The sequence below is a fragment of the Heloderma suspectum genome, chromosome 4 (assembly GCF_057233095.1).
Source record: "Heloderma suspectum isolate Gila_16-S chromosome 4, 16-S_ref, whole genome shotgun sequence".
Lineage (NCBI taxonomy): Eukaryota > Metazoa > Chordata > Lepidosauria > Squamata > Helodermatidae > Heloderma > Heloderma suspectum.
This window is the reverse complement of record NC_139461.1, coordinates 37,789,032-37,814,036: the sequence shown is the minus strand read 5'-3', so window position 1 is coordinate 37,814,036 and position 25,005 is coordinate 37,789,032. Positions and strand designations below refer to the sequence as shown.

The window sequence follows — 25,005 nt, the reverse complement described above, 5'->3', positions numbered from 1 at the left end:
AAAATATGAAGATGCATAGCCATTCACAAACGCCTGCTGCTATTACAATACAACCCCTGGCACACCTGCAGAGGAAGGATGTGACTGTCCCTTTCCATCCATACCTTAATTCAAATAGGTGTTCATATTTATATGTGCTAAGGGATTCTATTCTAGTCACACATGACACCTTATTGCATGGTATCATCTAGTTTTGTGGTTTTTCTGGAAAAATCCAGTTACATTAATTTGCGTAGGGTAATTTGCATCGGAATCCCCCAGCTGCACCTTCTGAAATCAGCCCAAGAAGAAGCAGGGCCACCATGAAAACAGTGCTTCCAAGTCCCAACCTAGTCAGGCAGTCCAGAAGGATAAAATGGTTGATGGTATCGAAAGCTGCTGAGAGGTCCAGCAGAATCAACAGAAATACACTCCCCTTGTCTAGTCCTCAACATCATCCACCAAGGTGAAGCATCCACCAAGGTTTTCCCATTCAAGAAACCTGATATTCAGCAGTAGTACCTTCAACCCAGGGGGCCTGTCATCAAGGCCGCTCAAGCTCTAACTTGAGATACACTGTTTCCTGCCTCCCAGCTGAGCAGAGCAGAGGAAGCTGCTCCAGCTGGTCCAGGGACTACAGAAGCGAACGAGCAACCAGAGCGAGCGAACGGGGGGAAAAACAGGAGTTCGGCAGGGGAGGTCAAGGGGGAGGCCCCTAACATTTTTTTAAATTATTTTTCTTGTAACATGCACTTCCACACCAGTGGGCTTTTAACCTCTAGTGAGTAGAGGACCAGGCACAGCCTAGTCTAGAACAATGGGAAAGCTAGACACAAAAAGGGAAAAGAGGCTATGGAAGGACAAGACTCTCCAGTGGTGGTGACCTGCAAGGTGTGTGCAATGTTTGTTTTCTTGCCTGGAAACAACATGGCCTACACCTCCAACAAGTGCAAGTTGATCACGCTGCTGGAAGAAAAAGTAAGAGGACTGGAGCAGCGACTGGCGACCCTCCGGGGAATAAGAGAACACGAAGAGTTCTTGGACAGAATGGTGGAACTACAGCAGCAAAGTGAAGACCAGAAGCTTGAAGAGCAACAGCAAGCTGAGGCAGAAGTGGGAAATGCTGAGGTGAGGAAAAATGAAGTAGAGGATATTCCTTGGAAAAGGGTGACAGGAGCAGAAGAACTAGAAGCCACTCTGCACCAGTGGAAGCAGTGGAGCTGTGGAACCAATTCCATGTACTTGAGGATGAGACTGGAGGACAATCTGCAGAGGAAGAATTACAGGGGAACCTGCATGAGAGTGAGCAAGAGGCTGAAGGTCAGTTAAGCAGAGGCGATGAAACCCAGGCCTACAACAACAAGAAGAGAAGAGTAGTAGTAGTGGGAGATTCCTTGCTGCGTGGGATTGAAACCCAAGTATGTTGCGAAGACCTGTGGACTCGCCAGGTGTGTTGTCTCCCGGGAAGACGGATTAGAGACGTGACTGAAAGGTTGCCTGCACTCATGAAGCCCACTGACAGGTATCCCTTTCTTCTCATCCATGTGGGAACAAATGATACCGCCAAGCGGAGCTACAAAGAAATCATGTCAGACTTTGAAGCTTTGGGAAGGAAACTCAAGAACTTTGGGGCCCAGACAGTTTTCTCATCCATCCTTCCAGTAGCTAGAAGAAAGATAGAAAGGGAAAGAAAAATACTCAGGGTGAATGACTGGCTATGAAGGTGGTGCCGGTGCGAGAGATTTGAATTCTGGGACCATGGGCTATACTTCATGGAAGATGGGCTGTTGGCAAGGGACGGGTTGCACCTCACAAAGGATGGGAAGAATGTGTTTGGCCATAGCATGAAGAACTTCATCAGGAGGGCTTTAAACTGAATCCTGGTGGGAAGGGAGATGTAAAGCTGGGGGTAACAATGGACGAACGCTCATGCACCGCAATGGAGAGAACAGCTCTAATAGCGCCCAATAATAGTCTTCAGAAACATGTAAGAAGAAAGTCAGACTATAATGTCTATATATTCGATGTCTATATACTAATGCCCAGAGTATGGGAAACAAACAGAACGAACTTGAACTCTTAATACAAGAGGGAAATTATGACTTGATAGGTGTAACTGAGACTTGGTGGGATGACTCTTGTGACTGGAATACAGCAATTGAAGGATATAATTTGTTCAAAAGAACAGGAGGAACAGAAAGGGAGGTGGGGTTGCACTATATGTGAAAAATACATATCTCTGCACAGAAATACAGGAGGATGAACTTGGTAGCCCCATCGAGAGCATCTGGATCAAAATTAATGGAGCAAAGAATAAAAGGAACCTGGTGGTCGGAGTCTACTACCGGCCACCCGATCAAGCAGAAGACAAGGATTAAACTTTTGAAAAGCAAATAGCCAATGTTTTAAGGAAGTATGATGTAGTAGTAATGGGGGACTTCAAGTTCCCCGATATTTGTTGGGACACAAATTCTGCAAAACATGGTCCCTCCAAGAAATTCCTGACTTGTGTGGCAGATAACTTCCTCCTACAGAAAGTAGAGGAAGGAACTAGAGGATTGGCTATCCTTGACTTGATCCTAACCAACAGAGATGACTTAGCGGATAAAGTAGCAGTTACAGGAACTTCAGCAAAGGAGATTGTTGCCTTGTCGTGGTGCTGGAGTTTGAGCACCTCAATGACATCATGAGCTAAACCGTGAAGGGACACCCAAGACGGGAAGGTCATGGCAGAGAGGTCAGACTAAATATGATCCCTGGGGAAGGAAACGGCAACCCACCCCAGTATTCTTGCCATGAAAACTAAATGGATCAGTACAACCAGAGATATGTCAGTATACCATCGGAAGATGGGACTCCCAGGTCGGAAGATGGTCAAAATGCTACTGGGGAGGAACAGAGGATAAGTTCAACTAGCCCCAGATGTGATGATGCAACTAGCTCAAAGCTGAAAGGATGGCTAGCAGCTGATGGTGCTGGTGGTGAACGACGAATCCGATGTTCTAAATATCAACACACCATAGGAACCTGGAATGTAAGATCTATGAGCCAGGGCAAATTGGATGTGGTTATTGGGGCTATGTCAAGATTAAATATAGACATTTTGGGTGTCAGTGAACTGAAATGGACTGGAATGGGCCACTTCACATCAAATGACCACCAGATCTACTACTGTGGACAAGAGGACCACAGAAGAAATGGAGTAGCCTTCATAATTAATAATAAAGTGGCTAAAGCAGTGCTTGGATACAATCCAAAAAATGACAGAATTATCTCAATTCGAATTCAGGGTAAGCCATTTAACAGCACAGTGATCCAAATATATGCCCCAACCACAGATGCTGAAGAAGCAGAAGTAGATCAGTTCTGTGAGGATCTGCAGCACCTGCTGGATAGTACACCAAAAAAAAGATGTTCTTTTCATTACAGGAGACTGGAATGCTAAGGTGGGTAGTCAAACAACACCTGGAATTACAGGCAAGCATGGTCTGGGAGAACAAAATGAAGCACAACATAGGCTGATAGAATTTTGCCAAGACAACTCACTGTGCATAACAAACACTCTCTTCCAGCAACCTAAGAGACGACTTTATACATGGACTTCACCAGATGGTCGACACCGAAATCAGATTGACTACATCCTTTGTAGCCTAAGGTGGCGGACATCTATGCAGTTGGTAAAAACAAGACCTGGAGCTGATTGTAGTTCAGATCACGAACTTCTTATTGCACAATTTAGAATCAGACTAAAGAGAATAGGGAAGACCCACAGATCAGTTCGATATGAGCTCACTAATATTCCTCATGAATATGCAGTGGAGGTGAAGAATAGATTAAAGGGACTAGATAGGGTCCCGGAAGAACTATGGACAGAAGTTCACAACATTGTTCAGGAGGCGACAGCAAAAAACATCCCAAAGAAAAAGAAAACCGAGAAGGCAAGACGGCTGTCTGCTGAGACACTGGAAGCAGCCCAAGAAAGAAGGAAAGCAAAAGGCAACAGTGATAGGGGGAGATATGCCCAATTAAATGCAAAATTCCAGAGGTTAGCCAGAAGAGATAAGGAATTATTTTTAAACAAGCAATGCGCGGAAGCGGAAGAAGATAATAGAATAGGAAGGACAAGAGACCTCTTCCAGAAAATTAGAAATATCGGAGGTAAATTCCAGGCAAAAATGGGTATGATCAAAAACAGAGATGGCAAGGACCTAACAGAAGCAGAAGAGATCAAGAAAAGGTGGCAAGAATATACGGAAGATCTGTATAGGAAGGATAATATCGGGGATAGATTTGACGGTGTGGTCAGTGAGCTAGAGCCAGACATCCTGAAGAGTGAGGTTGAATGGGCCTTAAGAAGCATTGCTAATAACAAGGCAGCAGGAGATGACGGTATCCCAGCTGAACTGTTTAAAATCTTGCAAGATGATGCTGTCAAGGTGATGCATGCCATATGCCAGCAAATTTGGAAAACACAAGAATGGCCAACAGACTGGAAAAAATCAACTTATATCCCCATACCAAAAAAGGGAAGCACCAAAGAATGTTCAAACTATCGAACAGTGGCACTTAATTTCACATGCCAGTAAGGTAATGCTCAAGATCTTGCAAGGTAGACTCCAGCAGTTCATGGAACGAGAATTGCCAGATGTACAAGCTGGGTTTCGAAAAGGCAGAGGAACTAGAGACCAAATTGCCAATATCCGCTGGATAATGGAGAAAGCCAGGGAGTTTCAGAAAAACATCGATTTCTGTTTTATTGACTATTCTAAAGCCTTTGACTGTGTGGATCATAACAAATTGTGGCAAGTTCTTGGTGGTATGGGGATACCAAGTCATCTTGTCTGCCTCCTGAGGAATCTGTATAACAACCAAGTAGCAACGGTAAGAACAGACCACGGAACAACGGACTGGTTTAAGATTGGGAAAGGAGTACGGCAGGGCTGTATACTCTCACCCTACCTATTCCACCTGTACGCAGAACACATCATGTGACGTGCTGGGCTTGATGAAGCCAAGGCTGGAGTTAAAATTGCTGGAAGAAACATTAACAATCTCAGATATGCAAATGATACCACTTTGATGGCTGAAAGCGAGGAGGAGCTGAGGAACCTCATGATGAAGGTGAAAGAAGAAAGTGCAAAAGCTGGGTTGCAGTTAAACCTCAAAAAAACAAGATTATGGCAACCAGCTTGATTGATAACTGGCAAATAGACGAAGAAAACATGGAGGCAGTGACAGACTTTGTCTTTCTAGGCGCAAAGATTACTGCAGATGCTGACTGCAGCCAGGAAATCAGAAGATGTTTACTTCTTGGGAGGAGAGCAATGACAAATCTTGATAAAATAGTGAAGAGCAGAGACATCATACTGACAACAAAGGTCCGCATAGTTAAAGCAGTGGTATTCCCTGTAGTAACCTACAGCTGCGAGAGCTGGACCATAAGGAAGGCTGAGCGAAGGAAGATAGATGCTTTTGAACTGTGATGCTGCAGGAAAATTATGAGAGTGCCTTGGACTGCAAGAAGATCAAACCAGTCCATACTCCAGGAAATAAAGCCAGACTGCTCACTTGAGGGAATGATATTAAAGGCAAAACTGAAATACTTTGGCCACATCATGAGAAGACAGGATACCCTGGAGAAGATGCTGATGCTAGGGAAAGTGGAAGGCAAAAGAAAGAGGGGCTGACCAAGGGCAAGATGGATGGATGATATTCTGAAGGTGACAGACTTGACCTTGGGGGAGCTGGGCGTGGCGACGGTCGACAAGAAGCTCTGGTGTGAGCTGGTCCATGAAGTCACGAAGAGTCGGAAGCGACTGACCGAATAAACAACAACAACAACAGGAACTCTGGGGGAAAGCGACCATGTTGTACTTGAGTTCTTTGTTCTAAGGGAAGCAAAAGCCGAGTGTAGTCAAACGCGTACCCTGGATTTTAGGAAAGCCAATTTAATAGACTCAGAACAATGATCAGTAAGGTCCCATGGCAAGCGACGCTAACGAGAAATGGAGTCCAAGATGGGTGGGAGCTTTTAAAACAGGAAATTCTGAAGGCACAGTTACACACAATTCCAACAAGAAGAAAAGGTGGAAGACAACAGAAGAAGCCAATGTGGCTTCACAAAAAGCTTAGAGATAACCTGAAAACAAAAAAGGACACATATAGGAAGAGGAAAGAAAGCCAAGCAACAAAGGAAGAGTACAGGCAGGTAGGGATGTATGAATCCCTTACCTTGCCGTCCGCAGGGTATCCACCAAGGGGGGAGGTGATCCGTTCCTCCCCCCCCCCAGAATCCTCGCTGGCCGTCTCCGCTCCGCAGCAATTCCACAGAGCCGCCAGCCAGCTCCGAAGCCCCAGCGATACGGCCACCATTGCCGTATCGCTGGTTGGACTGACGAACTGTGGACGCAAATGGCGTCCGGCGTAGCGGATGCCATTTGCGTCGCTGCTCTTTGATGTGATAGGCTACATAAATCTTTACGTCGCCTATCACGCAAAGGAACAGGAACTCAAATACGCCATTTGCATCCCTATAACTTCGCACGATAGGCTACATAAAGATTTACGTAACCTATCATGTCAAAGAGTAGAGACGCAAATGGCGTCCGCTACGCTGGACGCCATTCCCATCCGGAGTTTGTCAGTCCAGCCAGCAATATGGCAATGGAGGCCATATTGCTGGGGCTTTGGAGCCGATGGCAGGCAGGATCCACCGGCGAGGACTTTGCGAGGGAGGCAGAGGTAGGTGATCCAATATTCCACGGACTTCGGGGGGCCAGATTCAATAGAATCCGGCCCCATTGGGGTCCGTGGAGGATTTCTCCGACATCCCTACAGGTAGGTAGCACAGAACTGCAGGGATGGCGTCAGGAAGGCTAAAGCTGAGAACGAGCTGAGGTTAGCGAGGGATGCTAAAAGCAACAGAAAGGCTTTCTTCAGATACGTCCGTAGTAAAAGTCAGAAGAAAGAAATGGTGGTTCAGCTATTAAATAAGGATGGCAAAATGATAACAGATGACAAAGAAAAGGCAGAAGTGCTCAATCCTACTTTGGCTCAGTCTTCTCCCAAAAGAGGGTCTATGACCCCCCTGGCAAAGGCAAAGTACAGGCTGAAGGGGCAGGATTGCAGCTTGAGATCGATAGGCATATGGTCAAGGAACACCTAATTACTTTGAATGAGTTCACATCTCCAGGGCCAGATGAACTGCATCCTAGAGTCATAAAGGAACTGGCAGAAGAACTCTCAGAAGCACTGTCTATGCTCTTTGAGCAGTCATGGAGGATGGGTGACGTGCCAGATGACTAGAGGAGGGCTAATGTTTTCCCTATCTTCAAAAAGGGTAAAAAGGAGGAACCTGGGAACTACAGACCAGTCAGTCTGACATCAATCCCTGGGAAAATTCTGGAGCAGATTATAAAGCAATCCATCTGTAAGCACCTTGAAAACAATGCCGTGATTACTCAAAGCCAACATGGATTTGTCAAGAACAAATCCTGCCAGATGAATCTGATCTTATTTTTTGATCAAGTAACCTCCCTTGTATACTGTGGGAATGCTGTAGACATAATATACCTCGACTTCAGCAAAGCTTTCGACAAAGTGCCCATAATCTCCTGATGAGCAAACTAGCTCAAAGTGGGCTAGATGAAACAACGATCCGGTGGATCCACACTTGGCTGCAGAATCGGACTGAAAGAGTGCTTATCAATGGAATCTTCTCAAACTGGGGAGAAGTAATGAGCGGGGCACCACAGGGCTCAGTCCTGGGCCCAGTGCTCTTCAACATTTTTATTAATGACTTGGAGGAGGAGGTGCAGGGAATGCTGATCAAATTTGCAGATGACACACAATTGGGCAGGATAGCTAATACTTTGGAAGACAGAAACAAAATTCAAAGTGATCTTGATAGACTGATGCGCTGGGCAGAAAACAACAGAATGAAATGTAATAGGGATAAATGCCAAGTTCTGCACCTAAGAAAAAGAAACCAAATGCACAGTTACAAGATGGGAGATACATGGCTCAACAACACTACAAGCGAGAAGGATCTTGGAATTGTTGTAGATCACAAGCTGAATATGAGCCAACAATGTGATGTGGCTGCAAAAAAAAGGCAAATGCTATTTTGGGCTGCATTAATAGAAGCATAGCTTCCAAAACCCAGAAGCTCAGTACTCAGCACTGGTTACGCCTCATCTGGAGTACTGTGTCCAGTTCTGGGTGCCACATTTTAAGAAGGATGCAGGCAAACTGGAGAGGGTTCAGAGGAGGGCAACAAAGATGATCAGGGGACTGGAAACAAAGCCCTATGAAGAGAGACTGAAAGAACTGGGCATGTTTAGCCTTGAGAAGAGAAGACTGGGGAGAAATGATAGCGCTCTTCAAGGACTTGAAAGGTTGTCACAGAGAGGAAGGCCAGGATCTCTTCTCCATCATCCCAGACTGCAGGACACGGAATAATGGGCTCAAGTTACAGGAAGCCAGATTCCGGCTGAACATCAGGAAAATCTTCCTGGCTGTTAGAGCAATACGACAATGGAACCAATTGCCTAGGGAGGTGGTGGGCTCTCCCACACTGGAGGCATTCAAGACGAGGCTGGACAGCCATCTGTCAGGGATGCTCTGACTTGGATTCCTGCATTGAGCAGGGGGTTGGACTCGATGGCCTTGTAGGCCCCTTCCAACCCTACTATTCTATGATTCTATCCTGTTGCATCGTCTTCATTAATAACAACTGGGCTGCCTCCCCACCCCCACCCCCAGCCCACTATATCTGTCTGTGCTGTCATGAATATCCTTTCTTTTAGTTCCATCATATATACAGTACATTGACAACTATTGCCTTGTTGCCTTTTTGTTGTTGTTTATTCACTCAGTCGCTTCCGACTCTTCGTGACTTCATGGACCAGCCCACACCAGAGCTTCCTGTCGGCCGTCACCACCCCCAGCTCCCCCAAGGTCAAGTCCGTCACCTCCAGAATATCATCCATCCACCTTGCCCTTGGTCGACCCCTCTGCCTTTTGCCTTCCACTTTCCCTAGCATCAGCATCTTCTCCAGCGTATTCTGTCTTCTCATTATGTGGCCAAAGTACTTCAGTTTTGCCTTTCATATCCTTCCCTCAAGTGAGCAGTCTGGCTTTATTTCCTGGAGTATGGACTGGTTTGATCTTCTTGCAGTCCAAGGCACCCTCAGAATTCTCCTCCAACACCTTATTCCTCTCTAAACAAATCCTTTAAAATACAAGTCTCTCTCTCCAAGTAAAAAATGGACCATGTAATAATCCAAATGAGTTTTCCTCTTTACCTTGCAAACCTGTGTCCTTGGCCTGGGGACCTCTTCAGCCTCCATTCACCCTACCTTCTTTTAAGCATATGGCCGTAGTCATAGCTGTCAACATGATTAATTTGTGGCATGAAGCCCCATGTTGGAGGCACACAGATGTCATTGCATAGGTTGTGGAAGGAAAGCTCAAATGCACCATATTGTACACTCATTTCTAATACTGTATAATGACTATAAAATGTACATTGTAATATAGAACAGTGTTTAAATTAAAGATGCCCAGGTGAAGGTATGAAGATGGAAGAGATTCTACATTGTACTATGAGCAAATTTATATGTAAAGTTGTGCTTTATATCATGTTGTTAAAACATGTGTTTGCAAATAAAAGTAAGCTAGAATAATATGAATCCTATGGACCATTTAAGAAAGAGGTAAACAAATGCAGTAGCCAATGCCTTCTTCCTTTTGTGTATATCTCTATAATACATCTTTAGATATCCCCATAATATGTATTGTGTGCACACCTTAAAATGTTCTGTGTGACATAATTTCCAATATATCATCTGTATTATCCAGTTTCTCATGACAAATGTTATTAACTGCATATGCTTATATGACTTCGTAAATTCAAGCTCACACAGCTCTACATAACTGGCCCTGGTCAATATTCTGGCTGCAGCATTGTGGAGCGCCAGAAGTTTCCAAACACTTTTCAAAGGCAGTCTCATGTAAAGTGTGTTACAGTACTTCAAAAGGGATGTAACCCAGGCCAGTTGTTTTGCTGCTGCCACCGCTGAAATTCGGCAGCTTACAGTGGCAGCGCAGTCCCGAGGGGGCAGGCAGTGTCTGGGGGGTTAAAACCGGCCCACAGTGCCCCACAAGCTGCCCCTAAAAAGTCTGCTCTGAAAAGTCTCATGTATGTTTAGAACATAAGAAGAGTCCAGCTAGACCAGACCAAAGGCCTATCTAGTACAGATCATGTTTCCCCCAGTGGCCAGCCACCTAAGGGAAGCCCGCAAGCAGGACACGAGAGTAAAAGCCCTTCGCCACACATACTGCCTTTGAAACTGGAAGTAGCATACAGCCATTATGACTGGAAGACATTGATAGGCCTGTTCTCCATGTATCTATCCAACCTACTTTTAAAGCTAAGCTAGTGGTCACTAAATCACTACATCTTGTGGCAATGAACGCCACTGGTTAACTGTGCACTAAGTGCAGAAGCACTTCCATTTGTCTTTCCTGAATATCCCACCAATCAGCTTTTCAGATGACTATGGATTCTGGTGTTACGAGAGAGGGAGAAAAATGTGTCTCTATCCAGTTCTCCATTCCATGCGTAATTTTATCAGCCTCAATAATTTCAAACCTTGTTTGCCTTTTTTCTAAAGTAAAAAGTTCCAACCTTTGTAACCTTTCCTTGTAGGGGAATTGCTCCAGCCCAGATCAGAATGGGAGTTTAGTGGGACTTCATGTAAATGTGCATAGGGTTACAGCCTAAGATTAGCAATAAAATAGCCACTGTTTATTTGCCCAGCTCAAATTTATGTATTTATTTATTGCAAATTGACCTAGAAGGAGAAGAGCCAACAATATTACCCTGTGATTTGAAAAAGAGCTTGGTGAAGCTCAAAGATTTGTGTCCACCAAAATATATTTTCCAGGACGGAGATTAACTTCAACCCTTGCCTCTTTCTCATATTCTGAAACCAATGACTACAGCAACACTACAGATATTTTCTTGGAAAGACAGAGATCTGTTGCGGTTTGTATCTTTACAGAAATCTGTGATGTTCTTGTCAGTGAGAGTTTACCTGTTGATTACTAAGGGTACAAAATATTAAAAGTCATGCTGTATTGTCCTGCTCCAGTTACATACAATAGACTATATCACCACTTCAGTGCATACGTTTTGCATACTTTCCATAATGAACAGTTTCCTAACTAAATATAGTAACAAGTCCTCTCCCGCATTGTACTTTACGCTGCAAGATCTGAAAAATTCCAGATGTACCAATTTGGATATGTATCAAAATCTTATTAAGAGTTTATCATAGAAATTGTGGGCATATCTTATTTCCTCTTAGCACTATATTTGACAAAGGATCTAAGACTGGTTCTGTTTTTCATAATTAAAAATTATATTAATATTGCAACTGTTTTGGAAGTATGATGAACCTATGGACGGGGTTTTATCATTCAACCTAGAATTTTGTAAATATTCAGAATAATATTTACCATTTAAATAGCACTTTAGCATGTTCAGAGTGCTTAGTTCATGTGAAGCATATGGTTTTGCAGAATATTGCAGGAGCAACTGCATGATTTCAGTGACAGGAATGAATAAGGACTTCTCTCCCCTGTCAGTAGGAGATATTGATAGAAACATGTAAGGAAAATGATACGGGAAAAGTCAATCAACATAGGAAAGAAAAAGAAATGAGACTCTTGCCGTTAATGTTTTTGTTATGATGCATTGTAAAGTCAGACAAGTTTATGAATTAAAGGTAAATTATATATAGGTGAATTTATTTATTTATTTCATTTATACAAATGTTTAAAATCTTTGGGCTGAAACAAAATGGCTGTTCCACAGCTTTCCCCTCCTTTGAAGAGATAGTGACCAGGTTGGCACATCAGCAACAACCCACAGTTAATGAACCGTGGGTTGTTGGAAATGCAGCAGGAACTGTGCACTAGCTAGTAGCTTCTGCTGCAATAAACAATCCAGGGACATGACATCCGAACCTGGAATTCAAACTCAACCATTTTGCATTCACGTTGATTAAATGGCTTCAAACTCCGGGTGTCTCTCACCAACAACCCAGAGTTACAGGTTCAGACGTCATATATAAACCACCCAGGGACAAGGCATCTCCGGGTTGTTTATCACAGGGGAGGCAGATGGGCGCACATGAACCAGCACTCACACTCGCTCTGACTGCATTTCTAACACTCCATAGTTCGTTAACTGGGTTGTTGGCAATGTGCAAACTGGGTCAGTGAGTACAGTTGTTTGTTTATAAAGCACCATCAGTGTGAACAGCACTTTACAGAGTATAAGAGAAGAGGTCCCTGTCCAGGGGAGCCTTCATTAGAGGAAGGGGAGGGACATGGAGGCAGCAGTAAAGAGGGAAGAAATGTGCAATTGTTTAGGTTACGCATGCTTAGGCTTCACTATAAACTCATGCTGGTTAAACAAGATTGGCAGTGGCAGATGCAATTACATGTGTTTGGTGTCAACTAGTATCTGGGAAGTCGTGTTACAGTCATATTAGAATGAGCTTTTTTGAGTTTTCTTTATCTTTGATTTTGTCTAGTTTTGCAATGAACCTCCTAGCATCAATGTGTATCAAATATTTATAATCCATAGAATTTGTACTGAAAAATGTAACAACATAACATATTTTGACTTCACATCTTGGAAATGTAGAATTGAGCTTAACCTGTAAAGTTTTAAAATAGAGATTGGAAATAAATTCTTGAACGTCTTGTTAATAAGTTGGGTCCAAATAGCTGCTTGTGTAAGCAAAAGGCATTTCCGCCTATATTTTTCATATCTCGTATTCCCACCAAATTCTCCATCCAACTGCAGCCTCCTGTGGCACATCCCATACCTTTCCCTGACTCTCAGCAGTTGCTTTTCGGTATCAGGAAGGACTAGAGCGGGAAGAAGGAGGCAGGAAAGCCCTATACTGGGGTAGGTGTCTTGGTATCCCTCAGATTTTTGGACTACAACTCCCACCAGCCTCAGCCAGCATGGCCAATAGTGAGGGATTATGGCAGTTGTAGTCCAAAATATCTAGAGGGTAATCGGTCGCCTGCCCCTGTGCTCCATCCTGCAGAATTCTGCTTATGGATCTTCTGAAGCAACCCACTGTATTCATTCAGCTTTTTAGCATTTAAATTTTTGTTTTGTTTTGATGGTTCTATATTTGTCATTACTTGGTTTAAGAGTATAATGTTCATATGTCTCATAGAATGTATTTTTCACTACTCTAAAAACTGGAACAAATTGACTCTAATGACTTCTAGTTTTTGTACATTGTAAAACTGTCAGGCTGATGGGGGGGTGCACGTGTGTGTTTGTGAGAGAGAGAGAGAGAGAGAGAGAGAGAGAGAGATCAAGTGGCTTTCCTTATAATGTCTGCACTAGGAAACATGAATTAATATGCCCATCCTTGCAAATGTCATTACAGCTTTAATTACTATGATAAATAATCACATTAAAGTGAAGTTTAGCTCTCGCTTTAAACATTCCTTGAAACAGTAACAATAGGCAACATCCAAAGATGCATGAGTGGATATGTTCATGCAACAGAATTTCCCCTCCCTCCCATATCTTCAGAGGGTCCCCCAACTCTCTAGAGCAGATTTGGGGGAAGGGGGCATGACTCAGGGGGAGGGGGAATATGTTCCATCAGCCCATTACTTTTAAAGGTTATTGAGGACATGGAAGAGAGCATACAAATAAAAGTGAAGGATTCAAGTGACGAAGTAGCAATTTTATATACTATACGCTGCTTCACTGTCGTAGCCTCAAATGGCTAGATAAAGGATGATTCCCTGAATATTACCACTAAATCATTTTTTAAAAGTAGTCCAAATCTAAAATGTCATGGCAAAACCTATTTATTACCGTAAGTTAAACTATAAGGTATTACATCACTTTATACACTGTGTAATTTGCATTACATAAATACAAACCAAATATGAAGGTTCCTACAATGGCTGCCATGATAGGTGTTAGTTCATCAATGATGTTTCTTTACAATTGGTCTTATTCAACCAAAATTATTTTCATGCATACAGTGTAAATCTGGTTGACTGTATGAATTTAATATATTTTGAGATCAGGCTTTTATAGTCCATACTGCTGTTAAAAAGCAGTAAATTATAGAACTAATATATTTTAAGTATTTATGATGTTGCCCTCATTTGCACAAGTGTTTTTTGTGTTTTCTATGTGTGTTTTTAAATATGATTTATGTAAAACCAGACATGGTTTGGATTGATTTGATTATATTGTTCTCTTTCAGGTATTTCTGTTTGTTTCAGAGATTTGATGCAACTAAGCATTTTGTTATATTTCTTTAGAAGCAGGTGGCAAAAAGTTAAAGAGCACAGTCCAGAGAAGCACAGAAACTGGATTGGCTGTGGAGATGAGAAACTGGATGACGCGTCAAGCCAGCCGCGAATCCACAGACGGCAGCATGAACAGTTACAGCTCCGAGGGGAAGTAAGTCAGAGTTTGTTATGACGTTCTTATCCTAAAATTAAATAAAAGAAATAAAGGCCCATTGATTTTTTTCTCTCCAACAGGATGTTTGTCATTCTGGGCTTTGATGTGGTGCACCCTCCTTTCGTGCACATGCTGGATCCCCAGCTGGAAATACAGAGTGAATATATGTGTCTGGTGTATTTATATGGGGAACAAAGCAAGTTCACGAGAAGTAAAAGTTATAGAGATTCCATGGGAGTTACATGTTTTGGGAATAGAATGGTTTGGGCTTATATTTCTTTCATTCAACCAGTGAGACTCTAGATATAACTGACATCCAAGCTATATGTTGTATAGGAAATTGTAAAGTACACTGGATACTACTGTTCGACTAATAAATTAATGATGAATGGGTTAGTTACTTTTACAGCACAAACCTCTGTGTGTTTATTCAAAAGTAAATCCCACTATGTTCAGTGGGACTTACTCTCAGAAGGCATAGATAGGATTGCAGCTGTAACCTCTTTTTTTCTATTAATGCTTCTGATCCTAAGTATATTAACTTTTAAAGAAGATGTCATTGGGTTTGATGGGGCTTATTCCTGTGTGTATCAGCTTTAGCATCACAGCCCTGCATTTCAAGTTACATGATAATTAATCTTTGTGATTCCAGTGCAATGACATTAATGTAATACAGTAGGATATGGGGTGTCAGGTTTTTTTAAACTTCTCAGAACTTTGTAGCAAGTGCATGACACACTCCTTGTACGTATATTATACTAGCCCTTCATCACCCATAGGCGCTTCCAGTAGTGAATATAACTGAATATATTTGGCCTGTTCTATAAAGTATTTCCTTGCTTTCATAGGGCAGGTTCCAGAGAGCCCCTTACCTAACTAGAAGGCACTTCTGCTTCCTCAAGGTGGTGGGGACATCTGGATTTCCACCAGTCTTCCCCCTCCAGCAGTATTTCCCTGGGCCACATCCCACACTATTCCTGAGAGTACTTTAACTCTCAGGAACAGCTATTTGGAGATGTATGGGACTGCAGCGGGAAGGAGGAGACAAGAAAGCCCATGTGCAAGCATAATTCTGAATGCAGTTCTCTGGATCCTGTCCTCAGTCATCAACTAAGTATTTCATAATTGACCACAACTTTGACTCTCCTTCTAAAGATGGTGTCTGATGTTGGTCCACAAATTCATAGATTTTCTTTTTTAGAATATGTTTTTAAAAATATATTATACTAATTCCATTAAAGTTTGATACTTTGTAATATGGTTTGCCTAGTTAGACAACATAACTAGAGTGTTTTAAGATGCAAAAATAAATGGAGATATTTTATTTACAGAGTTTTGACACTACACCTTTGACATTAGTTCAGATTACGCACATGGTCATATTTGCTGGAAAGGTAAGGGGTAGGCTTTTGCAGTCTAGGGTCCTCAGGCTGCCTGCCTCAGTGCCTCAGAAGGATGCACATGCAGATAAGCATACTGAAAGGAATTTTTGGTGGTTCAGATAAGGCACGACAGCTTTATTCAAAGTGCTACATTGGGAGAGGAAGATAATAAACAGTTTTCAATATTCTCTTGGAAAAGCAGAATATAAATATTAATCAGAAATAAATACAGCTCACAATCAAAGACTGGCAAGTGTTCTTGATTATCATGCTCTTGAGGAAGATACATACACATCCCATCTTAGCCAAAGTCCTTTTCAGATATTTAAAGTGGGTGTGCTAAGCTCACTTGGGGGGGGGGGGACACTAGCATCATCACAGCTCTGACCCCAAGCTACAATGCATGGCCTCTTTCTAGATGTTCTAAATGAACATGCTTAGGTCAGGGTCAGAACACCAGAGAAACCCATCACACCAGTCGCACTAGCAGTAGTTTATGCTAGCACAGTGTCATTTATGTTAGTAGTGTCACATTGGATACTGCCTACGGTCTGCCTCCTCTGCACACCATCATTGTAGTCTTTGAACGTCTGAAAAGTGCTTACGTCTTTAAATAAAAACACAGGAAAGTTGTTTCTCAACTTTTGAATTAACAGTCTTATTCAGTAACAATATCTAACTTTAGTGATTTCCCAGAAAATATTCCTTTTTCTCACCCTTTCAGCAAGCAGAGCTAGAGACTTTTGGCTTCAGCTTAGACTCCGTGAAGCCAAGTAATGAGGACATAGAAATCTTTAATATCAAATGTAATATGGATAGGTGGCAGAGGGGTATGAATCCAGATTCGTTCTTCTGCAGTAGTAAATGCCTTCTTGTGCCATAAGAAATGTCATTTGGAGGAGAGGTAGGAACAGTCAGTATTCTAGGAAAATATAATGGAGGATTGACTTGCCCCTGACAGAATGTTTTAGAATACCTACAAAATCATTTTATCCTTGATAATATTTGTAGATCCGTATATGTAAATGAACACCCTGTTGTGGGCCAGGTTCATAACACAGTCAATAGAGTTTTACTTTAGAAACGTGATTAAAAAGAAACTTATTTTCCAATAGTTTGATCTTTCCTGGTGTGCGGTTGGCTGCCGACAGCCAGTTCAGTGATTTTCTGGATGGACTTGGTCCTGCGCAGCTTGTTGGGCGCCAAACACTGGCTACTCCAGCAATGGGTAAGAAATGTTACCATTTTGGTTGCCATTTGAATTAGTCGATAACAATTGTGCTCACTTCAGACTTGTTGGATCGATTCAGGCTTAGTTACAGTTTAATGCAGAAATCACCTCTCAGCCACAGAAAAACTCAGCACAGCTGTGGCTGCTGACAACTTTTGGAAATCTAAACTTGAATAGAAAATATGATCTAAATAATTTGTGTCTACCAGCTTTCCTGCCCTACTCTGCTTCCTAACTTTCCCATAGTGACAATCCTTCTTCACTTTTTCAAAGGAGCACTTCTATCCTGTTGTGAAAAGCACAGCTTCAGGTGCAAAGCTAGCAACTGTCAGTGTTCATGATGGATGATATCCCACCTTATACATAAACTAGGGTTTGCATTAATGTCACTGCAGAATATTTTAAAGTAAAGAAGTCTGCAAAAAGATTAGGTGTGAGGCGCAATAGCTTTAGATACGTAACTCTTCAACAGCATCGATGTATTATTAAGCCAAACTTTGAAGTTATACTCCCCATTAGCCTTTGAATTAGGCTTGTTGTTGTTGTTCAGTCATTCAGTCGTGTCCGACTCTTCGTGACCCCATGGACCATAGCACGCCAGGCCTTCCTGTCCTGCGCTCTCTCCTGGAGTGTGCTCAAGTTCATATTCATTGCATCCGTGATGCTATCTAGCCATCTCATCCTCTGCCGTCCCCTTCTCCTTTTGCCTTCAGTCTTTCCCAGCATCAGGGTCTTTTCCAGGGAGTTTTCTCTTCGCATTAGGTGGCCAAAATATTGGAGCTTCAGCTTCATTATCTGTCCTTCCAATGAGCACTCAGGGTTGATTTCCTTTAGGATGGACTGATTTGACCTCCTTGCAGTCCAGGGGATCCTAAGAGTCTTCTCCAGCACCACAGTTCGAAAGCATCAATTCTTCGGCGCTCAGCCTTCCTTATAGTCCAGCTCTCACAGCCGTACATTACTACTGGGAAAACCATAGCTTTGATTAGACGGACCTTTGTCGGCAAGGTGATGTCTCTGCTTCTTACTATGCTGTCTAGGTTGGCCATAGCTTTCCTCCCCAGGAGCAAGCGTCTTTTAATTTCATGGCTACACTCACCGTCTGCGGTGATCTTGGAGCCCAAGAAAGTAAAATCTGTCACTGCTTCCATTTCTTCCCCTTCTATATGCCAGGAAGTGATGGGGCCAGATGCCATGATCTTAGTTTTTTTAATGTTGAGTTTCAAACCAGCTTTTGCACTCTCCTCTTTCACCCTCAACAAGAGGCTCTTTAGATCCTCTTCGCTTTCTGCCATTAGGGTGGTATCGTCTGCATATCGGAGGTTGTTGATAATTCTCCCAGCAATCTTAATTCCGACCTCTGATTCATCCAACCCGGCATTTCTCATGAATTAGGCTTGGCCTTGGGCAAATATAGCCAATGCTATAAATTCTTTATAATGAGGATTTAAAATCTCTTAGTCAGTCCCATAACCGAGGATGTTGGCACATGTGCTGAAGAGAGAGGCAAGATGAGATTCTAGCCAAGTGTATACCATAAATAATTCCTTTGTTATCATGCCTATATTTCTACATGAGCTTGCTGGTGAGGTAAGGGCTAATTACTTAAGACCTCTTTATATGATTATAATTTTAGGGGAAAGGAAAAAATAATTTCCTATTAAGAACATTATTGCAATGTAACTATTTTATTTTTTATTGCAGTAATTGGATTTCTTTTCTTTCTTAGGTGATATCCAGGTTGGAATGATGGACAAAAAGGGACAGTTGGAGGTGGAAATAATACGAGCCCGAGGCCTTGTTGTAAAACCAGGTTCAAAGACACTGCCAGGTAAAAGAAAAATGCATAACAGATAACACTGTGACAGCACATGAGCAATTTGTCTCATAAACCTATTTTGTTTTAGCTACAATAGCCAAGGGCTTGTCTCACAGGCCACCTCTATAGAGCTCTCTTCTAATGAATGGCACCCACACAATTCAGACTATTCAATTTTTTAAACTGAATTTCCAACTTCTCTTACTGAGTGATATATTGGAGCTTTTTACTTTATATATTAAGGGTTGAATCCTATTTGATCCTCCCTGGGTACTTGTAAGCCTCCGAACTTGGAGTCTTACATGTATCCAGTGCAGAGCAGGAGGCGCATCGCGCCTCCTGCTCTGCATTTTAGCTAGCCAGGCGTTTTCACCCATTGAGCGGAGGCTTCGCAGAATGGGAGGGAAGGAAGCTGGGGATGGCTGGGGATAGTCTCCTCCCCTCCCCACCTACCAGCACACCCCTTTTAACCTCTCTACAAGCTCATGTTTCCAAGCTCATAGAAGCAGCCAGCACAGTTCCCTCCGCACCCGCTGTGAGGGGGTGGGGAGCTCGGTTTCCTGCCTCCAAGGTTGGTCACTGTCTCCGGCCTCAGATCCAGGAATCTGAACTATCCTATGTCCTGCTGAAGCTGTCTAGGGGACATAGGATTGCTCCCTAAATCATAAAAGTGTTTTAACTACATAGTTAATTCTATAAATTAACATATTTAATTAGTGGGCATACTTATGGAAGTTCTTACTAGTCTTGGGATCCAGAACTTCACCATCTATTAATTGGTCTCCATACTGGAAATCTGTGTACTGGAAATCACAACAGAATAGCAGTGAATTAAGACTAAGATTTGTTCCAGCTTCATTTATTTTACCATGAAACAATAGTATCAACATTTGTTGAAACCAAGATTTACTGCATAATGTGCATACTGCTAAGGGAGGGGGAGAAAGGAAGGAAAGACAAGGCTGGCTGTTCAGAATGTACAAGTGTCTCAGTTGGGAATATATGCTCATAAATGCAATGTATGGGGATGTATTTAACTAAAATATTTATCAACTAAATTTCAGGATTTTGCATGTAGTGTAGGTAATGTGGAAAATTGACCTCTTAACCAATCTTTATGTTTTTCTCCTCAAAGCACCATATGTAAAGGTGTACCTATTAGAAAATGGAGTCTGTATAGCCAAAAAGAAAACAAAGGTGGCAAGAAAAACACTGGAACCTCTTTATCAGCAGCTGTTGTCATTTGAAGAGAGTCCCCAAGGAAAAGTTTTACAGGTAATTTGCACCCGTAGCCATAAATATCTAAAAACCCCTCCATTTCAGCATCATTGCCTAAGACTGACTTCCCCCTTACACTGCTTTCTGACATAGCAAAGGGCTTAACCTCTCTATTATCCTATCTAAATAATTTCACACAAGTATCCACCTGTACCCGCATAAGGGCCTCTGAAGATGATCTTTGGGTCCAGGCAGGTGTATATGGAAGGAGACAATCCTTCAGGTAATCTGGCCACCTGTGCTTTCAGTGACAATGCTAGATCCAAGAACAACCCCAGACTACAAACCTGATCCTTTAGGGCAGGGTTGGGCAACTTGTAGCCCTGCAGATGTTTGAAAGGAGGAAGTGGGGTATCCTAACTCGCAGCAGGGTAGGCAGTCAAAATTAATATTTTTTATCAAGGTAGATTGATAAAAGTATGATAATGAAATGCTCTCTAATGGTGAAAAAAGTAAAGCTACAGTCCTGTAAGCACTTAGATCACATTAGATTTACATTTATTATTTTTATCCTGTTCTGTCCCAAGGACACACAAATGAGCATAAAAAATTAAAAGAGCAATAAAACAATTAAAGTATAAACAATAAGCAGTCATCATGTAACAAAGCAATTGGAAACTGTAGCAGATAAACCAAATCCAACTGCAGATTAAAAACCAAGCACAGCATAATGGCAGAAAACAGAAGGCATTCTGAATTTAATGGAACTTACTTCCAAGAAATCTTTCATATGGTTAGGCTATACATTTTAAACAATGGATAAAGAGGTTGAAATTCCTATCAGGTTCAGCTCTGAGTAAACTAAATCCTAGCCTGTGCACATGAGGCAAGATACAACGTGAGCCTATTCCTACCACAGCCTGGACTTCACTCTCCACAAGTCAGTGAGCTATCCAGAGTGGTCTCTGTTGGGCTTCGGTCAGTAGATCAAAGTGAGAAAGTCCCCAAATACCCATAAAAGCAGTTGGACAACAACAACAACCACTCATCATACTACTTATCTTGGGAGAGGGTGAACCTTCTCTTGGTTTTTAATGATTCTGGATCATCCTGTTAATTGACGTGAAGAATTTACGTCATTCCCTGCCCACTAAAATCTATTTCTTCTTTTTTAATCCAACAGATTATCGTGTGGGGAGACTATGGACGTATGGATCACAAATCCTTTATGGGAGTGGCACAGATACTTTTAGATGAACTGGACCTGTCCAATATGGTGATTGGCTGGTTCAAACTTTTCCCCCCTTCCTCCCTAGTAGATCCAACTCTGGCCCCCCTTACAAGAAGGCCTTCCCAGTCATCTCTGGAAAGTTCAACAGGACCTTCTTATGCTCGCTCATAGCAGCTGTGAAACTGTTGTCATAGCAACCAGCGTTACAAAAAAATAAATAAATAACAGGTCGCAAACCCTGGTAACACTGCATGCTTAATGTTGTGTCTTTGGAGCCTGTTTCTAGGGCTATAAAGCGATTCTGTGTTCTCAGAGGAAGTTGCACACATTGTGCTCTAAAGGAAGTCCTCAGGTGAAGGAGTGAAGCTGGAAAGAACTGAATGGTTTGGAGTTCAGTGACACTCGACTTTTAGTCCAATCTGAAGCCATGGATTAAACTAAAGAATCAAGCTGTCTCATGCAACAAGAATCCCTTTCAATGGCACATCTATTTTCTTGCTCCCTTTTCTTTATCTGCCCCTTCCTGCCCGCCCCCAGCCTCCCCAAGCCTGGTTATGCCACAGAAATATGGAGCTACCCAAAGAAGCCATGCCACAAGTCATCCAGGAGGAAGAAAAGAGGGTCATTAAAGGAAAACCAGCTGTCACTGCAATTATTAACGGCAGAGGAAACTCGCCTTATCAGGTTGAAGACTTAGAGTGGCAGGCTTCGTAACTCCAGCTACTGCTAGAGTCAAACCCAGCGTGTGGACTCTCTGAAAACAAATTATGTGGCTATACTGTACTGTATGAAATCAAAGACACTTTTTTGCATGGACACAGATTATGCTGAACACTTAAAATTATTTTCTTGGGGCTGCAACTTGCAAAAAAAGAATAAATCAGCCATTTTCAACAATTTATATTATTTTTAAAATAAATTTCACTAGTGCATGGTTTTAAAAGGGAGAGAATGCAACAGGGTGATAAGACACACCAAGTTTATCATTCTTTAAACCAATCATGGTCTGTGTTTTTGCAGACATAAATGAAAAATTAATAATTTCTAGCAAATATTTAAAATTATGTTTATGTGACAAGAAATAAGTGTAATATATTAAATTTATTTAAATGTAAAAGGTACAAACCTTGTAAAGTTCAACAATATGTGCAAATTGTACACTTCCTTTCCCTTCTTGTCCACCCTTCCTTTTGCTCTCTCATTCCCTTCCTACCTCCCAGGATGATCATTATACTCTGAAATGGCTACTTTTTGACTTACTACTCATGCTCCATATTTGGTTCAGAGTTGCAGATGTTACTGCATTTCTGAAATATTTGAGGGAAAGATATTGTTTAAGAACTTTTTTCAAGCATGTTGAAAAGAATTTTGCAACATGGCTTGGGGAGTACATTACAATAATTCAGCATGTATTTGATAAAAGAAATTGAACTTTTTGCAGTTTATTGTACAGTGCATGGAAACCTATTTTCTTTTTTCTCACCTTCCAATTAAATTCTGCAGCAAAATACTGGAATCATGTGGCCATTTGTAAAATGTCTTTAATAAATTTGTTTTCAGCACCAGCATCATTCATTCAAAGGTTGAACTATAATTTCTGGATAGTCTTGAAGAAATAGCAAGACAACAGTATCAGCATCTTATCATTTGCGCTGAGCGAAACAAATTGCTACCCATTTAGGGTCACAACAAATAGCAATTAAGCTGTTCTGTTCAGTTTTCATAAACTATGTTTGTGATAGCAAATCAGTAAATATGAGCCTGACATTAAAAAGTCACATTTTGAGCCTCAGTCCTGCACCTACTTAATCTTTAAATTAGTGCTGCTTACATGCCCTAAGAGATGGCAGGATTGCACCTTTTGATTTTAAACGCCTTAATTAAAGTACATGCAATTTACTAATTTTTGACACCATCACCAAGAGCCGAACGCAAACGCCCCAGGTATTTGAAGAAACAAACACACACCTGTCTCGTGCATCATACCACTGGAAGGAGGGATGGAAAGGCTGAGGTACTGTTAAGGCCAGATCTCTCATCTCCTGATGAAAGGGAATGTAACTTGTTAATGTTCAAGTGCATCATCCTTTTTCTGTGTCTTTAGATGCCTTTAATACATAACTATTGTTTAATGTTGAAGCATTGCAATGACATTTTAATATACGTAATGTTTAAATTTAAGGCCATGCACACAAATATTCTGATTTTGTATGAAAGATCTGTAATAGTATCCCAAAATGTACATGAATCATAGGAAGGTGAAAGGAAGAATAGGTATCTCTTCTAACGCCCTTTGTTTGATATGGTGCAATTAGACATAAATCAAAACTATGAGTACAGCCCATTAAGTTTCCATGTACCATGCATGAGCACCATTGAAACGAATAGGCATTATGTAGCTAAAACACTTGGTAAATTGCACCCATCCAATGATCTAGAACACCATCTGTACACCAGTGGAAAGAGATGTGCTCATGGAACTACTCCCTACATTGTAATAAATGGGGAAGCTTTTGCTGGTGGGAATTCCATTTGTGTACCAGAGCCCTTGCATCCCTAAGGAATTACTTGAGATTAGAAGGATCTCTTTTTCCTACAAGTTTATATATAGGTTAAGTAAAAGATGATCGGTAAGCTGTGTGGATTGAAATAATTTGACCACCTGTGTATGACCAATCCATGAATACTAAAGACATGCATTATCCCCAGGAGTAAAACAATTTTTTTATGACTCTGTTCCTGATACTGTGACATGCAGTCAATGCATTTTGTTATGCATTTTCCTATATATAATTATTTTTAATTCAGACAAGAAGGACATGACCGGATGGAAGGTCTGTACATACCTGGTCATTATGCAGTATTTATTTTCAAAGTTGATTGTATTTTTTTTAATATTCACATGTCTGCAACTCTACTTATAATTTAGTCATGTAAATAGCACTCTTCCAGTGACCACAGCTGTCTTGTACATAGTCTGTTTTAAAAGTAAAGGAAATTGGAGTTGAGGGAGAAAAGGGCAGATTAGGCCTGTTAATGTACACCAACTAATGTAAATCAAATTCATTCTGGTGATGGTATTTAACACTTTAAATAAAACATTTTCTTTACAGAATTCATGATTCTTTTTCCTGTTACATTTTTTCAAAAAGCACTGGTGATCTTCCCAAAAAGTGATCTTTTCACTGGTGATCTTTTTTTTTTCAGAGACACTGGTGGAGGAAGGGGCCGTTTCTCAGTGGTAGAGGACATACTTTGTATGCAAAAGGACCCAGGTTCAATTCCCAGCATCTCCAGGTAGGGCTGTAAAAACTCCTGTCCAAAACCCTGGAGAGCTGCTGCCCATCAGTGTTGACAATACTGCACTAGATGAACCAATGATCTAACTCAGTATAAGGCAGCTTCCTATGTTCTCATAATTCTTGGAAAACAAAAGAACCACCAAGTATTTAAGGAAAATCTGCTAAGAACTTTTCCTGTGCAAGACCGATTGAATTGAATGGAAGATGCGCTTACACAATTCTCATCATTTCTATGGAGCTGGGGTAGCAGAAAATCCATAGGTATTTGTATCTTTTGGTTTCAAATGTTTCAAACTGCTGGACTTCTCCAAAGGCA

General features: G+C 41.7%; 1 protein-coding gene across 2 annotated transcripts in view; it reads left to right on the top strand.

Moving 5' to 3' along the window:
* RIMS2 (regulating synaptic membrane exocytosis 2) overlaps nucleotides 1–24,500 on the top strand; it is a 616,900-nt gene extending 592,400 nt beyond the window's left edge. The window contains exons 2-6 of one of the 2 annotated variants that reach the window (XM_084848967.1): nucleotides 14,362–14,503; nucleotides 17,004–17,116; nucleotides 18,849–18,950; nucleotides 20,074–20,213; nucleotides 21,340–24,500. In XM_084848967.1, the coding sequence (XP_084705093.1) occupies nucleotides 14,362–14,503; nucleotides 17,004–17,116; nucleotides 18,849–18,950; nucleotides 20,074–20,213; nucleotides 21,340–21,558 (716 nt within the window). In that variant the 3' untranslated portion in view covers nucleotides 21,559–24,500. The remainder of the gene's footprint in view (nucleotides 1–14,361; nucleotides 14,504–17,003; nucleotides 17,117–18,848; nucleotides 18,951–20,073; nucleotides 20,214–21,339) is intronic. The other variant, XM_084848966.1, reaches the window with a different exon arrangement.
* Nucleotides 24,501–25,005: the final 505 nt, after the last annotated feature.